Source organism: Coenobita brevimanus, chromosome 83 (assembly GCF_032717465.1).
Source record: "Coenobita brevimanus isolate Jiangsu-jjx chromosome 83, ASM3271746v2, whole genome shotgun sequence".
NCBI lineage: Eukaryota > Metazoa > Arthropoda > Malacostraca > Decapoda > Coenobitidae > Coenobita > Coenobita brevimanus.
This window is the reverse complement of record NC_137036.1, coordinates 12,533,582-12,561,311: the sequence shown is the minus strand read 5'-3', so window position 1 is coordinate 12,561,311 and position 27,730 is coordinate 12,533,582. Positions and strand designations below refer to the sequence as shown.

Here is a 27,730-nt window from a genome sequence, read left to right as displayed (position 1 = left end):
TCGAGTTTAAATCGGAAAAAGTCATACTTGCCTTGTACAACTCGCTAGTGCGCCCCCATCTTGAGTATTGTGTGCAATTCTGGTCTCCGTACTACAGAAAGGACATTGAAAAATTAGAGAAAATTCAGCGAAGAATCACAAAAATGATACCACGACTTAGAAACAAACCATATGAGGAACGCCTTGAAGAACTTAAATTATTTAGCCTAACGAAGCGCAGGTTAAGAGGGGACCTTATTGAAGTTTTCAAAATCATGAAGGGATATGACAACTTAGACATGAATAAATATTTTGATATAGACCGGTCGAGTCAAACCAGAAGTAATGGCTGCAAAATTATGGGAAAACGATTCCAGTCCCACGAAGCAAAATACTTCTTTAACAGAGTTGTAAATATCTGGAACAGATTACCCTCAGATACCGTAAACAGTATCTCAATTGAGACATTCAAAAACAAATTAGACAAGTATTTGCACGAGAATCCTCAGCTGACTCTTTTTCTGTCCGAATAACTTGCTTTTATAGCTACGGTACATGTAAGTTCATGCCCCTTTTGTCTACAAGACACCCCGTAAACAATGTACCCGTACATATGTTGCGTCACGATATTATACATTTTCAATTTATTCAGTGCAAACAAAGCAATATAAGCACAGATTAGGATGTGCACAGATAACCCTGAGTTAACGGTCACTACTCTTACTTTCGACCTGTGATGGGCTGTGGATCACTGAGGGTCCCTGTTAGTCAAGCGACCACCATCGGGATTTTTTTAATGTACCAGGGGTCACTGCTTCAGGATGAAACTTGTGTACTTGTCCCATATGGGAGAGTTCCTTGTCTCAGTGGAGTGAACGGAGCTAGGGCCTGATTGACTGCTGCCTACCTTAAAAGCGCCAAGCAAGGCTGCCGCACCACCCCTAAACATCCACACTGTGCAGTCCCCTCGTGTCTACAGGACACCCCGTAAACTTAACATAGCGTCACGTCACGTCATTATACGTTTTTCGATTTACCCAAAGCAAATGAAGTAATATACAGTAAGCACAGATTAGGATCTACACAGATAACCCTGAGTTAACGGTCACTACTCTTACTTTCGACCTGTGATGGGCTGTGGATCACTGAGGGTCCCTGTTAGTCAAGTGACCACCATCGGGATTTTTTTAATGTACCAGGGGTCACCGCTTCAGGATGAAACTTGTGTACTTGTCCCACATGGGAGAGTTCCTTGTCTCAGTGGAGTGAACGGAGCTAGGGCCTGACTGACTGTTGCCTACCTTAAAAGCGCCAGGGAAGGTTGTCACACCACCCCTAAACATCCACTCTGTGCATTGCACATCCACACTGTGCACTGTGCAGTCCCCTTTTATCCAAGACACCCGTCTTATATATTTTTCAATCTCCCCAATGCAAAGAAAGCATTATAAGCACAGATTAGGATCTGCACAGATAACTCGGAGTTAACGGTCACTACTCTTACTTTCAACCTGTGATGGGCTGTGGATCACTGAGGGTCCCTGTTAGTCAAGTGACCACCATCGGGATTTTTTTTAATGTACCAGGGGTCACTGCTTCAGGATGAAACTTGTGTACTTGTCCCACATGGGAGAGTTCCTTGTCTCAGTGGAGCAAACGGAGCTAGGGCCTGATTGACTGCTGCCTACCTTAAAAGCGCCAGGCAAGGCTGCCGCACCACCCCTAAACATCCACACTGTGCAGTGTGTAGTTTCCACGTTATGTCCACAGACTTCCCATTAACTCAATGTACCGATTTATAATGTCATGCCGTAACTATTAGTTAATTTGTTTACTTTCTCTTTAAGGTTACTCAGTCGGGTAGCTTATAGACAAAGTATTATAGAATGTGACTTTTCCTTTCCAGTGTTTCCTATAAAATTTCCATGTCAGTTTTTCCATGCTGCATGGTGGTTTTTCTCACTTTTTCCTGGAGGGTTTGGTGGTGGGGGGGGGAGCCTTCTTGCTTTGCTATCCTTATCCTTCAGCATGTAGAGTTAGATCTTGTAGTATACTATCCTTATCCTTCAGCATGTAGAGTTAGATCTTGTAGTCATAGTTTTCTCTAACAAGCAGCCTCGAAAGGACCATAAGGTCTGTTGCTGTTTGCTTTCCTGTGTAATCCTGTGTAATCCTCCTCCTCCTCCTTCTTCTTCTTCTTCTTCATATTATTATTATTATTATTATTATTATTAGTAGTAGTAGTAGTAGTAGTAGTATTACTATTAATCCTCCTCCTCCTCCTCCTCCTTCCTAACCTCTACTTTATGTACAAAATAAACTTTCATTTCACTTTTTCTTCCTTTTTACAGTGTGACAAAAAGTACCCAGCTCCTGTAAAGACGCACTATGGAGTCAAACCTATCGCCCTTCACTCTTCCTACGGTGTCCCAAAACCACCTACTCCACACTACGGCGCCCCTCTGCCCAAACCACCCACCCCACACTACCCTCCGCCCATCCCACCCACTCCCACATACGGCGCTCCACTTCCCAAGCCACCAACACCTATTTACGGAGCTCCGAAGCCTCACTACCCCATTCGAAAACACGGACAGGGCACCCCATCCAAGGCCCCATCGTACCCCTCCCCCCTGAAGGGTATTTTGTCTGTCCTGGAACCATTCATGCCGGGTGGAACGAAAAAGGCATCTGTTCCACCATCCTATCCCCCACCCAACCCATCCTACGCTCCACTCCTGCCCTCCTACCCACCTCATCCTAAGCCCCAAGCCTCCTACTCCTCACCCAAGCTTGACTACGTGCCCCCCAAGCCAGCCTACGTACCCCCAAAGCCAGTTTACGTCAATCCGGTGAAGACTTATACCGTAACCGCGTCCGTACAGCCGACAGTGATCGAGCACCACACCCACACGCACACCCACGTCTACAAGGACTCAGCCGGATCAGGATATGACCCGTACTTGTCCCAGGGATCAAGCCAGGTCGTCCACCGCAAAGACCTCTCTGAAAACCGCCACCACGAGGTCAAATCCAAGACAGAGCAGACATTCCACCAGCAGGATGACTTGCACGCTCACAGTAGCTTCTTGCAGGCTCAGAAAAGCATCGTGCAGGCTCAGAAAAGCATCCACAGCCAGCAAAATCAGCAGCACCGCGATCTCCACACTCAGAGCAGTTTCATCCAGACGCCAAAAGTGGTCCAGCAAGACTTTTCCAGCCATACCTTCCAGCCGGGAAAGATAGAGACTGGATTCAAGCCTATGCCTCCTCTTCCAGATACTCTATTCCGTCCCGAGAGGCCCCTACAAGCACTCTATAAGGAGGATTGTCAGTGTGTGCCCGCTGGTTTTTGCTCTGCCTTTGATGTGGTGGGTAGGAACAACATCAGACAACTCCTGGATGCTAGAACGAAAGGCACTGACATTCAATCCAACGCCACAAGCACAGAGGAAGAAGCAGAGGTCAGCAGGAACTCCGTGAGGCGAGGGCGGGTGCTCGATCTGTCAGCCGTGAAAGAGGAGGGCGTGCCGGAGGTGGAGGGCGAAGAGAAAGTGGAGGCGGAAGAGGAAATCAGCACAACAACAGTTCAGGAGGAAGAGACGACGGAATCAGCAGTGGAGAGTGAAGTAGTGAATGACGGTGAAAGTCCGGTGAATGACACTACACAGGAGGAGACAGTGGGTGACAGAGTGAGGCGGGAGGCTGAACAAGAAGAAAAGGAAGAAGAAGAAGAGGGAGTTGTTGCCAGCGACCGCCAGGGGGTGAGTTTACAATGCCAAATTCAACAGCAGGTGGCGTAGAACTCTTAACACTTCCTCCCTTGCGATTTATTTTACGTCACCTTTCTCTCGGATGTTTATATTACATGTTTATTTGGTGTTAATATTGTTGTAATTTGTATCAGTAACATGCAAGGCTATTTTGAAATGTAACAGAATGAATCGCTTAGGAAGAGGTGTTAGGCAATCCCCAGTCACATAGAAAACGACCCCAAATTTAATATCTTGATTCACAACCATATTTTATTATCATTATTATTATTATTATTTATTATTACTATTACCATTATTATCATTATTATTATTATTATTATTATTATTATTATTATTTGCAGGAAGGATAATGAGAAAAATGCAAGTCTTCGCTTCTTCCTTCATCCTATAAAAAATAACTTTAACGTAAATTTAGTAACTCAACACTATACTCCTTTCACCTTAACTTGGCCCAGATTTTCGTCCTTTTGCAGCTTATTTCACGTAGCTCAGTGGCAGAAAAAGACAATACTACGGCTCTACATCCTTTCCATAGCACTTCTTCGTGACTAGCATCATATTCTAGTGTTAATCTATTGTTACTACGGCTCTACATCCTTTCCATAGCACTTCTTCGTGACTAGCATCATATTCTAGTGTTAATCTATTGTTACTACGGCTCTACATCCTTTCCATAGCACTTCTTCGTGACTAGCATCATATTCTAGTGTTAATCTATTGTTACTACGGCTCTACATCCTTTCCACAGCACTTCTTCGTGACTAGCATCATATTCTAGTGTTAATCTATTGTTACTACGGCTCTACATCCTTTCCATAGCACTTCTTCGTGACTAGCATCATATTCTAGTGTTAATCTATTGTTACTACGGCTCTACATCCTTTCCATAGCACTTCTTCGTCACTAGCATCATATTCTAGTGTTAATCTATTGTTACTACGGCTCTACATCCTTTCCATAGCACTTCTTCGTGACTAGCATCATATTCTAGTGTTAATCTATTGTTACTACGGCTCTACATCCTTTCCATAGCACTTCTTCGTGACTAGCATCATATTCTAGTGTTAATCTATTGTTACTACGGCTCTACATCCTTTCCATAGCACTTCTTCGTGACTAGCATCATATTCTAGTGTTAATCTATTGTTACTACGGCTCTACATCCTTTCCATAGCACTTCTTCGTGACTAGCATCATATTCTAGTGTTAATCTATTGTTACTACGGCTCTACATCCTTTCCATAGCACTTCTTCGTGACTAGCATCATATTCTAGTGTTAATCTATTGTTACTACGGCTCTACATCCTTTCCATAGCACTTCTTCGTGACTAGCATCATATTCTAGTGTTAATCTATTGTTACTACGGCTCTACATCCTTTCCATAGCACTTCTTCGTGACTAGCATCATATTCTAATGTTAATCTATTGTTTCTACGGCTCTACATCCTTTCCATAGCACTTCTTCGTGACTAGCATCATATTCTAGTGTTAATCTATTGTTACTACGGCTCTACATCCTTTCCATAGCACTTCTTCGTGACTAGCATCATATTCTAGTGTTAATCTATTGTTACTACGGCTCTACATCCTTTCCATAGCACTTCTTCGTGACTAGCATCATATTCTAGTGTTAATCTATTGTTACTACGGCTCTACATCCTTTCCATAGCACTTCTTCGCGACTAACATCATATTCTAGTGTTAATCTATTGTTACTACGGCTCTACATCCTTTCCATAGCACTTCTTCGCGACTAGCATCATATTCTAGTGTTAATCTATTGCTACGACTCAGCATCGAAGGAGAGATGGTAATTTTATGCCAAGTTAGAGTAAAAAGAGGTGTAGGTGTGCCTCAGTTCTCACCTCTCTCTCTCTCTAACCCACCCTTCCATGCCCACAGCGTCAACTTACTGGCTTCACACCAGACATGCATCGCGGCTGTGGTTCAGGCTATGTATGCTGTCGTCGGCCTATCTACAAAGCCCGTACGCAGCCCTACCAGCCCACCTGCGGCTCCAGACACGCCAAAGGGCTCCTGGGACGCGTCAAAACAGCCCAGGTGATTGAGGGAGACACGGAATTCGGAGAGTACCCTTGGCAGGCGGCCATTTTGAGGAGAGAAGGCGGAGACATGATGTACGTGTGTGGTGCTGCCCTTATAGACGGGAGAAACGTGTTGACAGCTGCCCATTGCGTTGAAGGGTGAGTTTATTGAATTAGTTACTCATTTATCTAGTTATTTAGGTAGGTAGTTAGTTAGGTATGTGTTTATTTTGCGTATTTATTGGTTATTGAGATGGGATAAAGGAGACATGATCTATGTTTGTGTTGCGGTGCTCGTCAACGGAAGGTACTGTATGTGTTAGCGGCTGCCCATTGTGTTGAAGGGTGAGTTTATTGATTTATTTACTCATTTATCTAGTTATTTAGTTAGTTAGTTATCTGTTTATTTTGCGTATTCATTGCTTACCGAGGCGGGAAAACGAGGATTGGATGTGAGAGAGTGGAGGAGTGACGATAGACGTAAGGTATGTGGTGACTGTTGTACATTGCTTGGAAGAGCGAGTTTATGTGCTGATCTATCTGTTTATCTCCACCTCACTCAGAAGCACTCTCCTAGTTAGTCTCTCACTCTCCATCCTCTCTACTCCATCCCTCCATCTCATCCTCGGTCTCCCCTTCCTTCTCCCCCTACCACCTCTCACTTACTCTCCTCGTTAGTCTCTCACTCTCCATCCTCTCTACTCCATCCCTCCATCTCATCCTCGGTCTCCCCTTCCTTCTCACCCTACCACCTCTCACTCACTCACTCTCCTCGTTAGTCTCTCACTCTCCATCCTCTCTACTCCATCCCTCCATCTCATCCTCGGTCTCCCCTTCCTTCTCCCCCTACCACCTCACTCATTCACTCTCCTCGTTAGTCTCTCACTCTCCATCCTCTCCACATAGTCAGACTTATTATATTCATACTCACTCCTTTTCCTTTTCTTTCTTTTTTTCAGCCGCCATGCCAGCGAGCTCAAGGTACGCCTGGGGGAATGGGACGTTTCGCAGCGCAGTGAGTTCTACGGCCACAGCGAAGCGCGGGTGTCAGGCGTGTACATGCATCCGGACTTCTACTCTGGAAACCTAAACAACGATATTGCCGTCCTTAGGCTGGAGGATGTAGTTGACTTTGAGTCCAAGTGAGTAGTAGTAGTGGTGGTGGTGGTGGTGGTGGTGGTGGTGGTGGTAGTAGTAATAGTAGTAGTAGTGGTGGTGGTGGTGGTGGCGGTAGTGGTAGTAGTAGTAGTAGTAGTGGTGGTGGTGGTGGTGGTGGCGGTAGTGGTGGTAGTAGTAGTAGTAGTAGTAGTAGTGGTGGTTGGTGGTGGTGGTAGTAGTAGTAGTGGTGGTGGTGGTGGTGGTGGTGGTGGTGGTGGTGGTGGCGGTAGTGGTAGTAGTAGCAGTAGTAGTAGTAGTAGTAGTGGTGGTGGTGGTGGTGGCGGTAGTGTAGTAGTAATAGTAGTAGTAGTAGTAGTAGTGGTGGTGGTGGTGGTGGTGGTAGTAGTAGTGGTAGTAAAAGTAATGGTGGTGGTGGTAGTAGTAGTAGTAGTACTAGTGGTAGTAGTGACTGTAATAGTATCAGTAATGGTGGTGGTGGTAGTAGTAGTAGTACTAGTGGTAGTAGTAGTGGCTGTAATAGTATCAGTAGTGGTGATGGTGGTAGTAGTAGCAGTAGTAATAGTAGCAGTAACAGTAGTAGTGGTAGTAGTAGTAGTAGTAGTAGCGGTATTAGTATTAGTAACTACAACCTCAACTGTACATACCGCAATACCACCACGTCAAATAATACCAGCTCAATCCCTAACACCACCCCATCTACCCAAAATATACCAGATATATCCCTTACACCACCCCATCTACCTAAAATACACCAGATAAATCCCTACACCACCCCATCTACCCAAAATATACCAGATATATCCCTTACACCACCCCATCTACCCAAAATATACCAGATATATCCCTTACACCACCCCATCTACCCAAATATACCAGATATATCCCTTACACCACCCCATCTACCCAAATATACCAGATATATCCCTTACACCACCCCATCTACCCAAATATACCAGATTAATCCTTCACACCACCCCATCTTCCCAAAATATACCAGATTAATCCTTCACACCACCCCATCTACCCAAAATATACCAGATTAATCCTTCACACCACCCCATCTACCCAAAATACACCAGATTAATCCCTTACACCACCCCATCTACCTAAAATACACCAGATAAATCCCTACACCACCCCATCTACCCAAAATACACCATATTAATCCCTTACACCACCCCATCTACCTAAAATATACCAGTTATATCCCTAACTCCACCCCATCTCCCCTCCCCCACCCAGCCCACACATCACCCCAGTCTGCCTGCCTGCTGACGGGGCGCAGTACACGGGGCGGAGGTGTTTTGCGACGGGGTGGGGCAAAGACGCTTTCGGGGCGGAGGGCAAGTACAGCCGGGTCCTGCAGGAGGTGGAGGTCCCCGTGGTGCCTGGCGGGGTGTGCCAGGAGCAGCTCAGGCACACGAGGCTGGGCCCTACCTTCACCCTGCACCAAGGAAACATTTGCGCGGGAGGAGAGGCAGGCAAAGACACGTGCAAGGTGGGTAGTATTGATGTATTGGGTGTATCTATTTATCTATCTATCTCTCCCTCTGTCTCTCTCTATCTATCTGTCTGTCTGTCTATCTATTTCTTCACCTTCACTCTTCATCTAGAAAATATATGTGCCGGGGTGAGGTGGGTACTATTGATGTTAGTCTGTCTATCTGTTTATGCCCCTCTCTCTCTCTCTCTCTCTCTCTCTCTCTCTCTCTCACCATTTAATTGCTTATTTATTTACAGCGCGCAGGGAATACGTGGGTAGAATCTGTTATTCCTGTATGTCTTCCAATGTTTGATTAAGTCCACAATCTCCTGTGTCAATTTTAATTGTCTATCATTCTATCTATCTATCATTCAGTATTACACACACACACACACACACACACACACACACACACACACACACACACACACACACACACACACACACACACACACACACACACACAGTTCTACCTTTCTCCCCCGAACCAGTACACACACACACACACACACACACACACACACACACACACACACACACACACACACACACACACACGTCTCCTCCCCTTCTAACTTTCACTTTCTGTAACCTCACTTTCACTTCTTCCCCCGTGGGCCCCTTCCCACACACAGTCTCTCTCTCTCTCTCTCTCTCTCTCTCTCTCTCTCTCTCTCTCTCTCTCTCAGTCCCCCTAGCTAACCCCCCTTCCCCTGCAGGGTGACGGAGGCGGCCCTTTGGTTTGCGAGGGTCCAGGCGGGGCAGAATTGGCTGGTCTTGTGTCCTGGGGCATTGGGTGTGGACATGCGGACGTGCCGGGGGTGTATGTGAACGTGGCATACTATCTCGAGTGGATTAAGGCACTGACTAGGACGTAAGATCACCAGAACTACATGTCTATACTCCTTTCACCATAACTTGGCCTAAAATTGCCATCTCTTCATCTATGTCAGCGTTGCCTACTATCTGGAGTGGATAAGGACGCTGACTAGGACATAGGATTGCCAGAAAGTACGTCTGTTCTCCTTTCACCTTAACTTGGCCTAAAACTGCCATCTTTCCATCTCTAACTTGGCCTTAAATTGCCATCCTTCCTTCTCCTATACTCTTTTCACTCTAACTTGGCCTAAAATTGCCATCCTTCCATCTCTAACTTGGTCTAAAATTGTTATCTCTTCCTGTCTAAATTGGGCTAAAATTGCCATCTTTTCATCTCTTAATTGGCCTAAAATTGCCATCTTTCCATCTCCTATACTCTGTCCACTCTGACTTGGCCTAAAATTGCCACCTCTCCATCTTAATTGCTGAAGTGTGACAAGAGGTGAAAGCTTAAATATGAATGAAGCCACGAAGAAGTGCCCTGTAGTGGATGAAGTGGCTCTGTCATCTCCTCCTTCCTCGAGAGAGAGAGAGAGAGAGAGAGATACAGCTGGAAAATATATACCCATAATCTAAAATCGTACCTGTGTAACTTTTCAAACCGTTCACAAGATTGTACCTCTCTCAGCCACCTGGACTCCCCTGTAACAATCTCGGTCCTCGGTACTGTACGTTGAGGCCTCGTTCTTTCGTACCCTAGCTCAAATCTTCAGTGTGTTTGAAGATTTTAGTAAGCACTGTTGTGCTGTTTCCTCGTACTTCTTATCTGAAGACATTTGTGTTGTTTTGTATATGTACTGTATGTCATCATGTTTGTAATTATAATAAAGTATATAAATCAGTATTGCATGTAATTGTTTATGTTTACCTCCAGGGCTGGATTAACCCTGCTTTGGTAACCTTGGGCTTGCCAGACCCTAGCCTCCCAATTTTACTTCTTTTCATACATTACCCTAAGCCCTGGGGGTCTGTTCTTCCCTCTACCTACCTGACCAGTTGAGTTGTTTAGGAAGGTGATGCGGTCAGTCTTGGATCTGGCTCTGTTTCTTACACGTGATAGGACCAGTGTCTGTCAGCCCTCAGATTATCTTACATGAGTCCACCTGATCTCAATGTATCAAGAAAGAAAGGGACGACGCCTGAGGTTGTCATATTCTGTAACATGACACGGGGAGAGGTAGATATTTTTGACGAAATGTGCTCTTGCAGATCTTTCAACGGTGGCCATTATGCATCTCTTAAGGGCTTATTATAAAGACGGTTATAGTTAATTCCTGGGTAATATTCACAAAATGAGGAAAGACCAGGGACAGCAGGAGCGTTCACACATGCTTACGTGATCAAGTTAGCAGAACACCTGATAAATCCCTGGGCAGAAGAGAGGAGGTCTTTCCAAGGCAGCGAGAAGAGAAACGAAGAGGTGACGTGGAGAAAAGAGAAAAGTGGCAAAAGGGAGAGGGCAAGAGCAAGGAGAAGAGAGAAGAGAGGCAGAAAATATTAGCATTGTAAGGAGGGAGAAGTTAAGGAAAGAGGAGTGGGTGAGAGGGAAGGCGAAAAGAAAGGATAATGGAAGAGGACCTGAGGACCACACACATGACTATCAGGACAGTTTTTGGCTCTGATACCCCACCTAGACAGCCAGGTACTTCTGATGGCAGGAAGCGATGTGTCCTGTGACGTCGAAAGTTCAGAAGACCAAATCCCAGTGTCTCAAAGTTTGCAGTAGTGCCATATAAGTACCATTTTTCCATGTGTAACACCAATTCTGTATTCTAAAGTATCCTATAACATATTTAGAAGTAAAGTGAACCCTGGATGTATGTAAGAAGTACAGGATATATGCCCTTTGAGAATTACCAAAAAACTGCGAAAATATTTAGAATAATTTTCAAATTCCTTGCCTACAGGTGTGTGTCATTGTTGTGGTTTTTCTTTTCCTTATAGATGGTTTGGGTATTGGTCCACAGCAGACGAGGGTGCACAGCAAGTTAAACAGTTGCAGTTTTAGTAAGGCAGCCACCAAAGTCAGCACATACCCTATTTTTTTCTCTTCAAAAATTTCTAATACATATATTTTTTTGTTATAGTTTCTTACAATGCATTAAAAGAAAGAAGAAACGCTATATTGCTTGTGTGCCAGTGCTTATTTCAATGAATGTGCTTTCTTGTACTTTTAAATTTTGGGCTTGTCACACTCCAGGCTACCTGACACGTATAAGAAAAAATGGTTACTTAAGGAGGTGGGGGGCGATTAGTGAGGCTGTAATCCTGGGACAATAAATCGCTCAGGAAGAAACGTCACGATGGAGGGACATGAACGCAGAATCAACCCATCTCAAGCTAGGGACGGTTCAGACCAGGCGTGGGATTTTCAAAAGGACTTACGATGGATTATTGGATTCCATGTCGTTACCCGGATACCTTTTTGCAGGATGAACAACTAGGATACACTCCTTCCATGTCTCGTATTCTAAAAAAAAAAAAAAAAAAAAAAAAAATCCTGGCACGAGATGAAATCTGTCACAGTCACATGTTGTTTGTTTACGTTTTTACAGCAGAAGGACGTTGCTACTCCTCCAGTTCATTTTCTGCATTTTTCTCAGTGTTTTCATGGAGGTAAGCAACTGTTTTATGTTGATTTTTTTTCCCCTTGCTACATCTCACTCTTGTATGTAATGCATCTTTTAAATTCCTTCACATTTAATAATATATGAGCTAAGATTTGCTGAAGTGCTTCATGGTTGTATCTACGAATTCATAACCAGTCACTGTAGATAGTTGTATTTGCTGAAGAAGGTGTGTAGCAAGACCCATCACCTTCTTATTTTTTGTATAAGTACTCTGTATTGCTTTACAACAATATTTCAGTCAATTAATTCCTACAACAATAAATATTTCAGTTCAATTTCCTATGTCATCACGACCCTTATGCCTCACCGATATTTGTTTACCTCAGACCTAATGGACGGGAATTACTTAAACCGACTCGAATCTACCCAAAGTCATTTATTTTTGTATTTGCTTTATATATTTATTTCTGTATTTGTACTAATTTTATCAGCGTCAATGATGTTTACTGTTGACTTTGCTCTACTTTTTTTTTTTTTCACGGGCGTAGTGGCGGATTTACTCGATCATACGTGAATCTTGGTTACGTTAGGTTAGTCACGAAGAAGTGCTATGGTAGCCTAAAATATGCTGAGCTGTAACAGTAGACTAGCACTGGATTTTGGTGCCAGTCACGAAGAAGTGCAATAGAGAAGATGAAGAGCCGTAGGACTGTCATTCCGCCACTGAACTACGTGAAATAAGCAGAAAAGGGACGAAAGTCTGGACCAGGTTAAGGTGAAAGGAGTGTTAAATCGTTGTTTTTCCTGTGTGTGTGTGTGTGTGTGTGTGTGTGTGTATTTGACTGTATGTACAGTATGTGTTTGACTATCTGTCTTACCTGTCTGTCTATCTGTCTCTTTACTCATCTGTCTATTTATCTATCAATCTATCTATCGCGTGTGTGTGTATGTATGTATGTATGTGTGTGTAAATCTCATCCAGGTGCACATGACAATAACACACACTAATCCCTTGTTGAATTTATTACTTATCACCATACTCTTCCTTCATCTCATTATTATTTATTTCCATTACGCCTTCAGAAAATCATATATAAAGTCAATTCGTTTATTTATTTATTTTTATCTGAATTACCAGTTTCCTTAATTTACAAGAAGTTCCATTTAATTTTTATCTCAATGCCTTTTCAAGTTATAGCAATAGATTTATGGAGAAAGTTGAATTATTGTGAAACTCCCCTAATTATAATGACTTAAGGTGGGTGTGGGTGGGTTTGGGTGGGTGTGGATGGGTTTAGGTGGATGTGGGTGGGTGTGGGTGGGTGATGTGGGTGGGTATGAGTGGGTGTGGGTGAGTTTGGGTGGATGTGGATGGGTTTGGGTGGATGTGGGTGGGTGTGGGTGGGTTTAGGTGGATGTGGGTGGGTATGAGTGGGTGTGGGTGGGTTTGGGTGGATGTGGATGGTTTTGAGTGGATGTGGGTGGGTGTAAGTGGGTGTCGGTGGGTTTGGGTGGGTGTGGGTGCATGTGGGTGGGTGTAGGTGGATGTGAGTGGGTGTGGGTGGATGCTGGTGGGTGTGGATGGGTATAGTAGTGGTAACGGTAGTGTGGAATGTAAACCTAGTGGACTACAGGCTTAAAGTAGAAGTGCTCTCTAATCCACTTAATACTAGAACACTAATCCACTAATCCTCTCTCTCTCTCTCTCTCTCTCTCTAATTTGGACTCAGCCCCCTCTAATTTGGACTCCTAATTTGAACTCACACTTATGAAATAGTCCCAGGGAAAGTCAAAAGGAGGCTGAGTTGCATTTGGCCGATTGTCTCCTCTCCTTCCCTGACCACCACGCGCAGGCGCCTTCCCTCCTTGGGGTGGACTCGTGGCTGTGGATGTGGATAAGGTGTGGGTAGATTAGGACAGTTTGGGGTGGATTTGGGTTGGTTTGGTTAAGCTTAGTTACTTCTCATTTCGTTTGATGTGGTTACAGTAAGTTTATGTTAGGTTTGGCTACGTTAGATTGTGTGTGTGTGTGTGTGTGTGTGTGTGTGTGTGTGTGTGTGTGTAATTCACCGGGTCGGTCAGGATCACTTGATGGTCGTGATTGTCAGCTTTTACCCTCCCGGAAGGGAGCTGAGAGCTCATATAGTCCGATCTAAGGGCAAGGCTGTGACCTTCACACACGCACACACCCGTCCCCTTGCTCAAGGGGGACAGTAACCACCCACTTCGTCAGTGAAACTTTTTCGCAACCTGAGCGAGGCGCGAACTCCCGTCAACCAGTTGGCAAGCGAGAACGTTACCACTGCACCAGCGAGCGGTGTGTGTGTGTGTGTGTGTGTGTGTGTGTGTGTGTGTGTGTGTGTGTGTGTGTGTGTGTGTTTTAAAGGCAAGTTTGGGTAGATTAGGGCAGGTTGGGGTAGATTGGGTTGATTTGGTTAAGCTTAGTTACGTATCAGTTCGTTTGATGTGGTTACAGTAATGTTATGTTAGGTCTGGTTACGTTAGAGTGTGTTTTGTTGGGTTATTTTAGGCTAGATTAACCAGGCAGTGTCCTTGCTCCATTGTGGCACCACGTGAAGGCACCAACACGTACCTGAGGGCAGTAGTAGTAGGGAGTCAGGTAGTGTGGTTCTTGGAAGGCTATTTCAGCACCTTTCATCAAGTAGGTCATGATGCAATTGCCACTCTGAAATATTAGCATCATTGTTATTATTATTATTATTATTATTATTATTATTATTATTATTATTATTATTATGGGTGTAGCAGAGAGGAAAAGTTTGAATGTAATGGAGATGAGGTGTCTGAGGAGTATGTGTGGAGTGAGGCGTATGGATCGAGTGAGAAATGATGAAGTGTGAAGGAGAACTGGAGTTGTTCGGGAGATGGCTGGTAGAGTTGAGCAAAGGGTGTTGCGATGGTTTGGGCATATGGAGAGAATGGATAATGAGCGATTGGTGAAAAAGATAACTAGATCTGATGTGAGAGGTGTAAGGCTGAGAGGAAGACCATGAATAGGATGGATGGACAGTGTGAAGAGAGCGCTGGATGCGAGAGGGATGTCTGTTGAGCAAGGAAGAGTGGCTGTGCGTGACAGAAATAAATGGAGAGAAATTGTGAATAAATAAGTGATGACGCAGCCCTGAGGGGATATTCTCCCGCATTTGGTCTGATCAGCTGATCAGGTCAGGTGCGGGTAAGGGGATGGGTCTATTATGATGTGGCAGGGGTAAACCAGCTCTGCTGTTGGGCCCTGCTGCGGATGTCACTGATTGCACTGCGCAGTTGACCGTCGTGCGGTGTGGTGCGGTGAGGATCTGTCCCTTCTCCCCTTTGGGGCTAAGATGCGAATGAATGTGTTTGAATGGATGAGTAAATGGGGAGTGTGTCGTCCTGTCTCGGCTACCTCCCTTTCCTTGGGGGAAGCAGCCTAGGTATATAGATATAGATAGATAGATTATTATTATTATTATTATTATTATTATTATTATTATTATTATTTTTATTGCCATCATCATCATCATCAGCAGCAGCAGCATCACCACTACCACCACCACTATTATCACACATTTACGCTCTCTTTCTCTCTCTCACCTTTGCAAGACTGACGATGAATCTCTCCCCTACTCTGAGTTTAGGCCATTTTTCCTCGCCAAACTTCCGCAGACCCACCCACTCCCCAGCCTCGCGACTCGCTACGTGAATTTCGCTGTAAAGAGAGAGGGGGGGAGAATTAGTAGGTGAGAAAAATAGAACAAGAAAATAGAAGAGGAAAAAAAATACATAATTATTGGCGTAGTTTTCATTGTGCTTCGTGTGGTATTCTTATGATCTTGTCCTGCATCCAGTTGTAGCTTTTTTCAGTCATAATCTAGCCAAGTCTAAACTCTGCCTGTTTTCCATTATATTGTAAAAAGATTAAAGATTGTTATGTAGTACAGCAGGTATGGCAGCCCTAGTCTTTTTCTGCTAAGGCATTATGCAGCATTCACACAGGCAAGGTTCATCATTCATTGCCAGACGCCATGTATCCCAAACGGGGTGGCCAAGGGCTTAGAGTTAATTGTTTTACAGGGAGGGGCACTAATCCTCCACCAACCCCACTTGACACGTAGGTGAGATATTTATGAACAAAGAGGAATGTTTGACTTAGGATGAATATTCCTGTGTTTACCTCCGGCCGTCATAGTAGCCAGCTTTGTAAATAATGGAAAATGTAAATATTAAGAGTATGGAGACTGATATTATTAAATGAAGGGATTGATTGGATTTAAAATTATGAAGAAACAGGTAGATTGGAAATTACTATGTGAGCAGGTAAAAAGATATATAAGTTTGAATTCCTTGGGTGCTATTGTCTGTGATGGTCGTGCAGTATGTATGTATTTGAGTATATGTGCACATGTGTAAAGCAATGTATGTATGAAGATATTTATGTGTGTATGGTAAAAGAAGATAATTTAGCAGTATAATAGAATCTTTGATTATTTTTAATTTTTTGAAATGATAAAATAGTGGATGTGTTTTTTTATTGTTTTTTCATGTGTATGTTAAACACGAAATAAACATGATTGACTACTACTACTATTACTACCACTACTACTGCTACTACTACTGCTACTACTACTACTACTACTACTGCTGCTGCTGCTGCTGCTGCTGCTGCTGCTGCTGCTGCTGCTACTACTACTACTACTACTACTACTACTACTACTACTACTACTACTACTGCTGCTACTACTACTACTACTACTACTACTACTACTACTACTACTACTACTACACACACACACACACACACACACACACACACACACACACACTACTTCAACCACTTCCACTACTACTACTACTACTATTACACACACACACACACACACACACACACACACACACACACAACTACCACTACTACTACTACTACTGAGAGAGAGAGAGAGAGAGAGAGAGAGAGAGAGAGAGAGAGAGAGAGGCTTACCGCTCGGCTAGTTCCGTGTGCCATAATATCTTGAAATCCAGATAGACGTCGCCGTGATCCCAGTCCACTTCCGGCCCTTCTTCCGGTTCGTACATGAGCCGTATGTCCACACTGCCCGATAGATAGAGAGGTGGATAGATAGATTGACAGAGAGAGATGAATAGATAGATAGATGGATAGATAGATAGACATGGATAGATAGATAGATGGATAGATGATAGATAGATAGACAGACAGATAGATAGGTAGATGGATAGACAGATGGACAGATAGATGATGGATAGATAGGTAGACAGACAGACAGACAGATAGATAGAGATAGATAGATCGTCAACGTGGCACACCAGCATTTATATTAGAAGGAAAAGACAATAGATAAATAGACAGATAGACATAGGTATAGATAGATTAATAGATAGACAGATAGATAAAACAAAACAAAATCATGGGTAGATAGATAATTGATTCGAAGTAGCGTCAAATAGATAGAGAGATAGATAGATAGATAGATAGTAAAAAAAAATCACGTACTAGAATACGGGTCATTCAGTGCAATAGAAATTTGAAATAAAATCCTAAGGTAAATGGCAATTACATGAAATAAATCGCAAAGAGAAATGTGTTACAAAGCCAACTAAACCACGTCAGGAAAATAAGTCACGTAGAAAAAGGTGTTACAGAGACAGATTATACCACTTCAGGAAAATAAATCACATAGAAAAAGGTGTTACGAAACCAGCTACACCACTTCAGGAAAATAAATCACATAGAAAAAGGTGTTACGAAACCAGCTATACCACTTCAGGAAAATAAATCACATAGAAAAAGGTGTTACGAAGCCAACTATACCAGTTGAGGAAAATAAATCACATAGAAAAGGGTGTTACGATACCAACTTTACCAGTTCAGGAAAATAAATCACATAGAAAATGGTGTTACGAAACCAACTGTACCAGTTCAGGAAAATAAATCACATAGAAAAAGGTGTTACGAAACCAACTATACCAGTTCAGGAAAATAAATCACATAGAAAAAAGTGTTACAAAGGCACTCCGGGAAAATAAATCACATAGAAAAAGGTGTTACGGAGCCAAACTATACGACTTCAGGAAAATAAATCACATAGAGAAAGGTGTTACAGAGCCAAACTGTACGACTTGAGGAAAATAAATCACATAGAAAAAGGTGTTACGGAGCCAAACTATACGACTTGAGGAAAATAAATCACATAGAAAAAGGTGTTACGAAGCCAAACTGTACCACTTCAGGAAAATAAATCACACGGAAGGAGGCATTACGAAGATACCGCACTTCAAAGGCAGGAGGATCACTTACTTGGCCTCCTCCTTCAAGAACAAGAGCACTGTGGTGGTGAAGTCATCCTTGTCCGTGTACTTGGTGGAGAGGGAGCGCTGGATGGGGGTTGATGGCACCTCGTCGGATAGTGGAAAATACTCCGCCTCAGCCGCAGCATCCGGATAGCGCTCTCTCAGTTTCCCTTGTATGCTTGCCGCGTATGTGTTCCAGATGATGGGCATTGCAATCCTGTGTGCGGTGAAGAGGGAATTTATTATTATTGTTTTTTTCTTTCTCTCTCTTTTTTTTTTTCTCTCTCTCTCTCTCTCTCTCACCTGCTAATGCCCAACAACTCGGTAATCACAGCAGAGTTGCGAGCCGAGTCGTTCACCAGCATCGAATATCGCTCTAGCCACGAACTCCGCCTTCCCGCCAAATCCATAAAATTCTTACCCAGCTCTTGAATGACACGTAGGACATCCGCCGCATTGCTCTGTGGGGTGATATATGAATTTTGAGATCCCGTAACACTTCTTCCTTGGCTATTTATTCTGCATACTACATCATATATATATATTTTTTAATGCAGGGGAGAAGGAACCAAAGGCCAGCAGTCAGCAACATTGTTCCATCCTAGTAAAAATAAAAACAAGATACCCAGAGCTAAATTCACGATCCGTTCAGTAACAACTATCCCACACTAATTTTTTTCTGCAGATTTTCATAGTATCCTTATCCTATTTTTCTTTTTTTCATTTCTGCAACGTTCATGGCCTTTTCTCTAACTTCATCCCTGTTGAGCACCACCTCTCCTCCTCCAAACCTCACCTTCTCTTCCTAACTGAGACTCAGCTGTCTGAGGCGACTGGCAGCAAACCTTTCTCTGTATCCTCGTACTTTCCCTATACTCATTTCAAAGCCAAAAGTGGCTGTTGTGTATATGTACGCAACGATGTATCTTGCTCTCGTGTTCCTGAACTTGAATCTTCTGAATTCTCTACACTCTGGCTTCGGCTTTCCTGTCATTCTCTGACTAAATATATCTGTGCTGTTTACTTATCTCCTAATTCTACTGACTATCAAAAGTTCTTTGACTATCATACTTCTAAAACAGAACACATCTTATCAATTTCTCCTTTTTCTGAAATCTCCATTCTAGGAGATTTCAATGTTCACCACCACCTTTGGCTCTCCTCTCCTTTCACTGATCCACCTGGTGAACAAGCCTACCCCTTTTCTATTCTTAATGACCTAGAACACCTTGTTCAGCACCCTACCTGTATCCCAGACCGCCTTGGAGAGAGCTCCAACATATTTGACCTCTTCCTCACAACTAATCCTTCTGCTTACACTGTTAATCTTTCCTCTCCGTTGGGCTCCTCCGATCACAACCTCATCACCTTAACCTGTCCTATCGCTCCGGTACGACCTGTGGACCCTCCAAAGAAACGTCGTCTCTGGCACTTTGGAGCTGCGGATTGGGAGGCCTTCAGGCAGTACTTCTTTGATTTTCCCTGGAATGATTATTGCTTCCATGGCCGGGAGCCATCTGGGTGTGCCTTGCGCATTACGGAGGTTATTCTCTCGGGCATGACAGCATACATTCCTTTCTCTTATCCTGGTACTAATGCAAAAAAAAAAAAAAAAAGGTTTAATCACGCTTGTTCTAATGCTGTCCACAACGAGGGCCTTGTCTGCTGTACCCAGGTAACTTCCAATGCTCCTCTAAGACAGTTCATTACCACTGCTCCCACTTATGACTTGCATCCTTCCAAGTAGGTCCAAGCTTCACATCCATGCCACAGAATGGGGATCACAATACTATCATGCAGCATTTTTTTTTTTTACTTACACACACACACTCATTCTTTACCAATACTTTCAGTGATGCAGCAGCCTGTCTTCCCTGCTTACCTTCTCATACACATCACCCTCTAAACTTCCATTCTTACTGAAAACATCCACATTCTCCATCACTTGACCATCCAACCTGCCTGTGGACTCCCTACTTCCTTTCTTTCAACCACCGTAACTTTACTCTGATCTACGGCCACATTTAAATTTCGTTTTTATACACACTTCCAAACTCGTTCACCAAGACTTGTAGCTTCACTTTCGTCCTCACTGAACCACACAGTATCATCAGCAAACAACAGTACAGGCAGCTTCCAAATCTTTTCCTTCTGCCACTAGGAACGGCAACATCCACTGCCTTGCCTTCCATTTTTTAACATCACCCTCTATATCTTCTTCTCCTTTCGGCTCTTCCCTTAGGGGTCGCCACAGCGGATCACCCGTCTCCACATTACTCTGTCTTCTGCATCTTCTTCTCTTACACCTACCACCCGCATGTCCTCCTTCACTACATCCATAAACCTTCTCTTTGGCCTTCCTCTCTTTCTCCTGCCTGGTAACTCCATATCCAGCATCCTCCTCCCGACATACTCCTCATCCCTCCTCCGCACATGTCCAAACCATCACCCTCTATATATACACTGAATAACCGTGAAAATATTGAACATTCCTGTTTCAATCCAAGAGTTGCATGATAGAACTCACTCGCTTAATTTTCCACACCTCTAACAGCATTCAGTAGTGTCCCTTCTACTCCACATTTTTTCAGTTCCTTCCCCAGTCCTTCTCCATCACCTTTGCATTATATTTATTCCTTACCATTGAAGACAAACTACAGCTTCTTTACCTCCTCTACATACCATTTCACCAACCATCTCATAACGAATATCTGATCCACACTCATCCCCTCTTCCTAAAGCCTTTGATACGCAGTGTTTTGCATCAGTGAATAACATAAACCACAAGCCTTTTTCAGCAAGATAAACCAAGTACTGAAACTGTTTTTAAATAATTTTGTGTACTAACAATGCTTCCTTCACATGCATACATATTTCCCCAGTAATCTTATTTTAAAGAATTTCGGACGTACGCTAAAAAAGATTATTAATTTTTCTTTTCTTTGATATGAGCGTCACTGATATAAAGGTCATTCTATCTACAGTATCTATCTATTGCCAGACGGCTTAATCCCGTAAGGGGTAGCCACAAACTGTTATGCTGGTGTTTTTAAGGCGACTTCTCGTCCTAAAAACACTAGCGACTGAAGCGGGGTCCTCTTTCCGGACCGGAAGTAAAGCACCCAAAAAGGAACAGGACATAAAAACCAGGCAGTACACCTTAACACATCTATTACCATAATTCTAACCGTTACAATACAACACAGAGTGATATTTGAGATACAGGGGAACAGGGACACAGAGTTAACCTTCAGCACCACAAGATACAATCACACTTAGTACACAATACAATGCACATACATGGATGTCTTGAATTATATATGTCATTATCCGTATGTCACTTTTAGGCAGGATATACACTGAGTCGACAACAAAGGGAATAAGCAAGATTGGAAGTCCGTAGGGGAAATACTACTATAAATAAGACAGGGTGCGGATCGCGACACTTGACACAGTCACTTAGTCGCGGCGACACTTACACACAGGCTTTTAATCTACCCGCGCACCCTAGTCTCTATTCATTCATAGAAAGTTCTTTTATTGGGGGAACTCATATAATTACACTAAGGTTCATTCTCTGTCCTGCTGGGCACTGAGTTCTTTAGGACTAATAGTAACTGTCACTGGTTTTACACTGGTCTTCACTTAGCTACTGTTCACTGTTATTTCCCCTGGTTTGTTCTCGGCACAAGGGGCGTCACTATTTACCTGTATCTCCTGGGTAATGTTCACTCCGTGACAGGGGCGTGAGGGGAGAACCCTAGGGGGACCCGGCCTGCAGAGGGCAAGGGATGACCCGCAGGGGAGTCACTGCCCAGGTCACACTCGTCGGTGAGATGCAGGGAGGCCCTCCTGTCTGGGGGCCTCGCCCTGAGAGGTGGCCCTCAAGTCGGAGCCTCGTCGGTGTGGTGCAGGGAGGCCCTCCTGTCTGGGGGCCTCGACCTGAGAGGTGGCCCTTGGGACTGGGGCCGAACAGCTGGAGGAGTCGGGCCTGTCATCTCCGGCTCCGTGGGGTGAGGGAGCCTGGGTCGCCTTTGTCGGAGCCTGTGGGTCTGGCCTGGGGGTCCTGGGACTGCAGGCGCCTATGGGGAGAGGCGCCGACAGGGCTGGGCTGCGGCAACTTCTCCGTCAGGACTCGGGCAGGAACAAGGATCTCCCAGGCGTAGGAGGTAGGTCCGATATCGGGCATTGCCACCACTCTAGCGACACCTCTGGGGCAATATTCCCGGGTGGTGACGAAGGGCTTCCACAGGGGGAAGAGGCTGGAGAAGGACTCACGTATCCCATGTCCTCTCCGGTACGTCCTGAGGCCAGAGCCTTGGGTCGCCTTATCCTGGTACATACTTTGGCTGTGGCCATGAGCCTACCCGTCGTACAAGGAGCAACTGAAGGGCGTACAGGGCCGCTCCTTCCCTGCCACGTATAGGGACCGTCGGCGCGGTGTTGCTCCTGTAGTATGGGAAAAGCAGGAGTAGGGGGCACAGAGGCCACACTCTCTCTGGTACGTACTGAGGCTATCTTCAGGGGCTTCTCTACCCTGGTACGTGCCTCGGCCAGAGCCAGACGCCTACCCGCCTTACAAGGAGCAACTGAAAGGTGTACAAGGCCGCTCCTTCCCCACCACGTATAGGGACCGTCGGCGCAGTGTTGCTCCCGTAGTAGGGAAAAGCTGCACGTACGATAGCAGGGGCTCTTTACCCTGGTACATACTTTGGCCATAGCCGGGAGCTGATCTTTCCGACCAGAAGCAACTGAAGGGCATACAGGGCCTCTCCTTCCCCACCACGTATAGGGACCGTCGGCGCTGTGTTGCTCCCATAGGAGAGAACAGCAGGAGAGGGATGCACTGGGGCAACTCTCTCTCCAGGGTGTACTAAGGCCGTAGCCTTGGGTCTCTCTACCCTGGTACACTCTTTTAGGCCATAGCCTTGGGCCTCCTGCCCTTGGGCCTCTTGCCCTAGAGGGTGTAACAATAGCCGTCAATATGGTGTTACTTGGGACTGAATCTAGTTCAGTCCCACCCCAATTCTGACGATGGTTGTCCTGCCCGCAAGGTAGTTGCCTTTCTCCGGTCACCTGGTGTTGGGGCAGTTGCGGGGAACAGGGGTTCAGGACAGTAGTGTCCCGGTGACCCTCTTGACCTGGGTCACTAGCCCCGCCGTTGTGTCCTCCTGGGGTGGTGGTGTGGTAGCGGCCTGGTGGTGGGGTAAGGGGTGGCGAGGTGGGAGGTCCGGCGGCGGGCATTTTACCACCCTCCGTGTTGTAAAAGTCACGACCCCGTGACTGGAGGTGGAATGTGGTGGAGGTGGATGTCTGGTGGGTCGGGGTGAGGTGCTGTAGGAGGCTGACCCAGTGGTTGGTGAAGGTGTTATAGTAGCCGCAGCGAGAAATGAACGCTGTGGTGGGGCAGGCGGGATGACCTGGGATTCCCCCATTGTTGCCATATCCACATGTCACCGACCATAGAGGTAGGATGTCACCGACCATCGGCCACCGCTGCAGCCCCGCTCCATGATCCTTACCCTGTGTCTCTGGCTTTCTCTTTCTCTCTCGGTTTCTATATAAACTGGTGTATTTCCGAAACTAATTATGAAATTATTATGACTTTTGTTCCACACCACCACTGAGGTAAAAATCAAGGAGAGTTTTCTGTATAAAGGTTTCCCCCCCCTCCTAAATGTGGCATATGAGCGGGGGAGTGCGGCCTTGCCGATACCTCCGCCTGACCTATAATTATACACTCGTCAGAACTGACCTGCCCTCAGACAAGGGGGGGGGGGAAACCTTTATACAGAAAACTCTCCTTGATTTTTACCTCAGTGGTGGTGTAGAACAAAAGTCATAATAATTTCATAATTAGTTTCGGAAATACACCAGTTTATATAGAAACCGAGAGAGAAAGAGAAAGCCAGAGACACAGGGTAAGGATCATGGAGCGGGGCTGCAGCGGTGGCCGATGGTCGGTGACATCCTACCTCTATGGTCGGTGACATGTGGATATGGCAACAATGGGGGAATCCCAGGTCATCCCGCCTGCCCCACCACAGCGTTCATTTCTCGCTGCGGCTACTATAGGCTCCTGATGGGGGTTGAGAGTGAGCCGGAGGGAGGATGGGTGGTCGGTCCGGCATAGGAGGCGGAGAAGGTGGTGTGTCTCCCGAATCCTGACAGGTGGGCGGTCGTGGTGGTGCCAGCACCCTCTCAGTTTTCATCTCTGGTTGTGAAGTGGGAAGTTTCCACGATGCCTGATGAAGGGGGAGGGTAATGGGGGTGGTGTTTGGGGTGTGGGTGGCATGTGTTGGGGAATGGGGAGCAGGATGGGGGGGAGATGGAGGTGTGGGGGTGTATCTAGATGGTGGGCGGAAGAGGCATCGTGATCTGGTAGTCGTGGTGGTGAGGGTGGGCATAGGCGGTGATGGTGGTTGGGCATGTGGCGGCATGGGCTTCCCGTCATGGTTGTGGGCGGTTATTGGTGGTGGTGTGGGGTGTCTTGTGTAGTGGGCATGGTCGGTGGGTAATGGGTGGCCAGGAGTGGATGAGTGGGTGGAGTTGGTGGTAGGTGGGGTTGGTGCACGTGGGGAGTTGGTGGGTGATGTGTTGCGTGGGGCGGTGCGTGGTGGGGTGCGGGTGGGGTGTGGTGGGAGTTGTGGTGGTACGGTGGTGGTGGTTGTTTCTGCGGCGGTGAAGGTGGGAGTTGGTGATGGGTGGTGTGGTGCGGTGTTGGTGGTGGGCGTAGCGGGCGGTGATTGAGAGTGGTGGGTTGGAGGAGGTGGGTCAGGTAAGGGTGAAGTGGGGGAAGGGGTTTGTGGGTATGGTGAGGTTGAGGGTGGGGTGGGGGAGGTGAGCGAGGAAAGAGAGGCAGGTGAGAGTGAGGAGGAGGATGGTGTGATAGGGAAGGCGAATGAGTTGGCTGTGTTGGCGGGAAAAATGAGTGGCGGGGAAGTGATGGTGGCGGGTGGTGTGGGGTGGTAGGTGGGAGGGAGTAGACAGGAGGAGGCGGTTTTGGGAAGTAGGTTAGGGGAAGATGAGGTAAGGGTTCTAGGAGGTCTGTGAAGGTGGAGGCAGGCTTTGTGTTGGGGAGGAATAGGAAGGGGGGAGGCGGTAGTAGTGGAGAAAGTGGTGTGTGAGGTGGGAGGGTTAGGAATAGGGGAGGGCAAAATAGAAGAGATAGTGAGAGGAGAGGAAAAGGAAAGATGACGTTTCCTCCTGTCGTAGACTGGGGGAGATGTGAGGTGGCCCCCGTCATAATGGTGGGATGCGGGGGCAGTGGGGGGGCGCCTTCTGTGTCTTCCTCGTCTTGCTTTCCTGCTTTGAGGCTTGGGGCAATCGGCGTATGGTGGGGAGGCTTGTAGGTGCTCTTGTGTTGTTTTGCTGCGCCGGGCAGTTTTTAGCTGTTCACGAATGTCGTGGATTGGGCACTCAGGGCAGCAAGGAGAAAATTCCCACGGATTTACAGGGATGAGATCCGTGGGGAATTGCTTGATGTTCCCGATGCGTTTGGGGGAGGAGTGGACGGCTAGAAGGCGCCTTATTAGGTTGATTTCTTTATCCAGGTCTCCCGTCGGTTCATGTATTATGAAGTGGTTTTTAATGAAACCGGGGAGGGTCCTGAGGAGTTTGTGGAATATGAGTTGTTCCCGGGTTTTTGCGTCTGTGCCCGGGTACGCAGCGGTGACGAGCCGCCTAGCCTGGATGATTGTGTCATCGAGGCTTCTGTCGTATGTGAGGGCGTCTAGTTCCGACAAGGCTACAACTGTGCCCAGAGATGGTGCTGCCGCCCGTTTCACAATTTGTTTGAATTGATCCCATTTTAGTCTCGGGACGATTTTCGGAGTGACAGTGGCGATTATTTTACCCAGGTTAGGTAATGTGACTGCAATCTTTTCTTTGTCCGCGTCGAACCCTATGTCTAAGAGGGGTTTAACCATATCCAAGTACTCATCAATGTTACATTGGTCCGGGTTGAATTTCGGCAATTGAATGCGCGGTTTGGCTGCCATTGTGCAAGTTTCCTTTTATCGTTCCTCCGTGCTTTTACTCGGATCCAGAACCACCGCTTGCCACCAGTGTTATGCTGGTGTTTTTAAGGCGACTTCTTGTCCTAAAAACACTAGCGACTGAAGCGAGGTCCTCTTTCCGGACCGGAAGTAAAGCACCCAAAAAGGAACAGGACATAAAAACCAGGCAGTACACCTTAATACATCTATTGCCTTAATTCTAACCGTTACAATACAACACAGAGTGATATTTGAGATACAGGGGAACAGGGACACAGAGTTAACCTTCAGCACCACAAGATACAGTCACACTTAGTACACAATACAATGCACATACATGGATGTCTTGAATTATATATGTTATTATCCGTATGTCACTTTTAGGCAGGATATACACTGAGTCGACAACAAAGGGAATAAGCAAGATTGGAAGTCCGTAGGGGAAATACTACTATAAATAAGACAGGGTGCGGATCGCGACACTTGACACAGTCACTTAGTCGCGGCGACACTTACACACAGGCTTTTAATCTACCCGCGCACCCTAGTCTCTATTCATTCATAGAAAGTTCTTTTATTGGGGGGACTCATATAATTACACTAAGGTTCATTCTCTGTCCTGCTGGGCACTGAGTTCTTTAGGACTATTAGTAACTGTCACTGGTTTTACACTGGTCTTCACTTAGTTACTGTTCACTGTTATTTCCCCTGGTTTGTTCTCGGCACAAGGGGCGTCACTATTTACCTGTATCTCCTGGGTAATGTTCACTCCGTGACAGGGGCGTGAGGGGAGAACCCTAGGGGGACCCGGCCTGCTGAGGGCAAGGGATTACCCGCAGGGGAGTCACTGCCCAGGTCACACTCGTCGGTGAGATGCAGGGAGGCCCTCCTGTCTGAGGGCCTCGACCTGAGAGGTGGCCCTCGAGTTGGAGCCTCGTTGGTGGGGTGCAGGGAGGCCCTCCTGTCTGGGGACCTCGACCTGAGAGGTGGCCCTCGGGACTGGGGCTGAACAGCTGGAGGAGGAGTCGGGCCTGTCGTCTCCGGCTCCGTGGGGTGAGGGAGCCTGGGTCGCCTTCGTCGGGAGCCGGTGGGTCTGGCCTGGGGGTCCTGGGACTGCGGGCGCCTATGGGGAGAGGCGCCGACAGGGTTGGGCTGTGGCAACTTCTCCGTCAGGACTCGGGCAGGAACAAGGATCTCCCAGGCGTGGGAGGTAGGTCCGATATCGGGCCTTGCCACCACTCTAGTGACACCTCTGGGGCTATATTCCTGGGTGGTGACGAAGGGCTTCCACAGGGGGAAGAGGCTGGAGAAGGACTCACGTAGCCCGTGTCCTCTCCGGTACGTCCTGAGGCCGGAGCCTTGGGTCGCCTTATCCTGGTACGTACCTTGGCTGTGGGCGTGAGCCTACCCGTCGTACGAGGAGCAACTGAAGGGTGTACAGGGCCGCTCCTTCCCCGCCACGTATAAGGACCGTCGACGCGGTGTTGCTCCCGTAGTATGGGAAAAGCAGGAGTAGGGGGCACAGAGACCGCACTCTCTCCAGTACGTACTGAGGCTATCTTCAGGGGCTTCTC

General features: G+C 46.2%; 1 protein-coding gene across 1 annotated transcript in view; it reads left to right on the top strand.

Annotated features, from left to right (window-relative positions):
* The window catches only part of LOC145409922 (uncharacterized), a 14,155-nt gene extending 4,873 nt beyond the window's left edge, over positions 1-9,282 (top strand). The window contains exons 4-8 of the mRNA XM_080280183.1: positions 2,331-3,743; positions 5,660-5,961; positions 6,762-6,944; positions 8,164-8,419; positions 9,124-9,282. Coding sequence (XP_080136309.1) covers positions 2,331-3,743; positions 5,660-5,961; positions 6,762-6,944; positions 8,164-8,419; positions 9,124-9,282 — 2,313 coding nt within the window. The remainder of the gene's footprint in view (positions 1-2,330; positions 3,744-5,659; positions 5,962-6,761; positions 6,945-8,163; positions 8,420-9,123) is intronic.
* Positions 9,283-27,730: the final 18,448 nt, after the last annotated feature.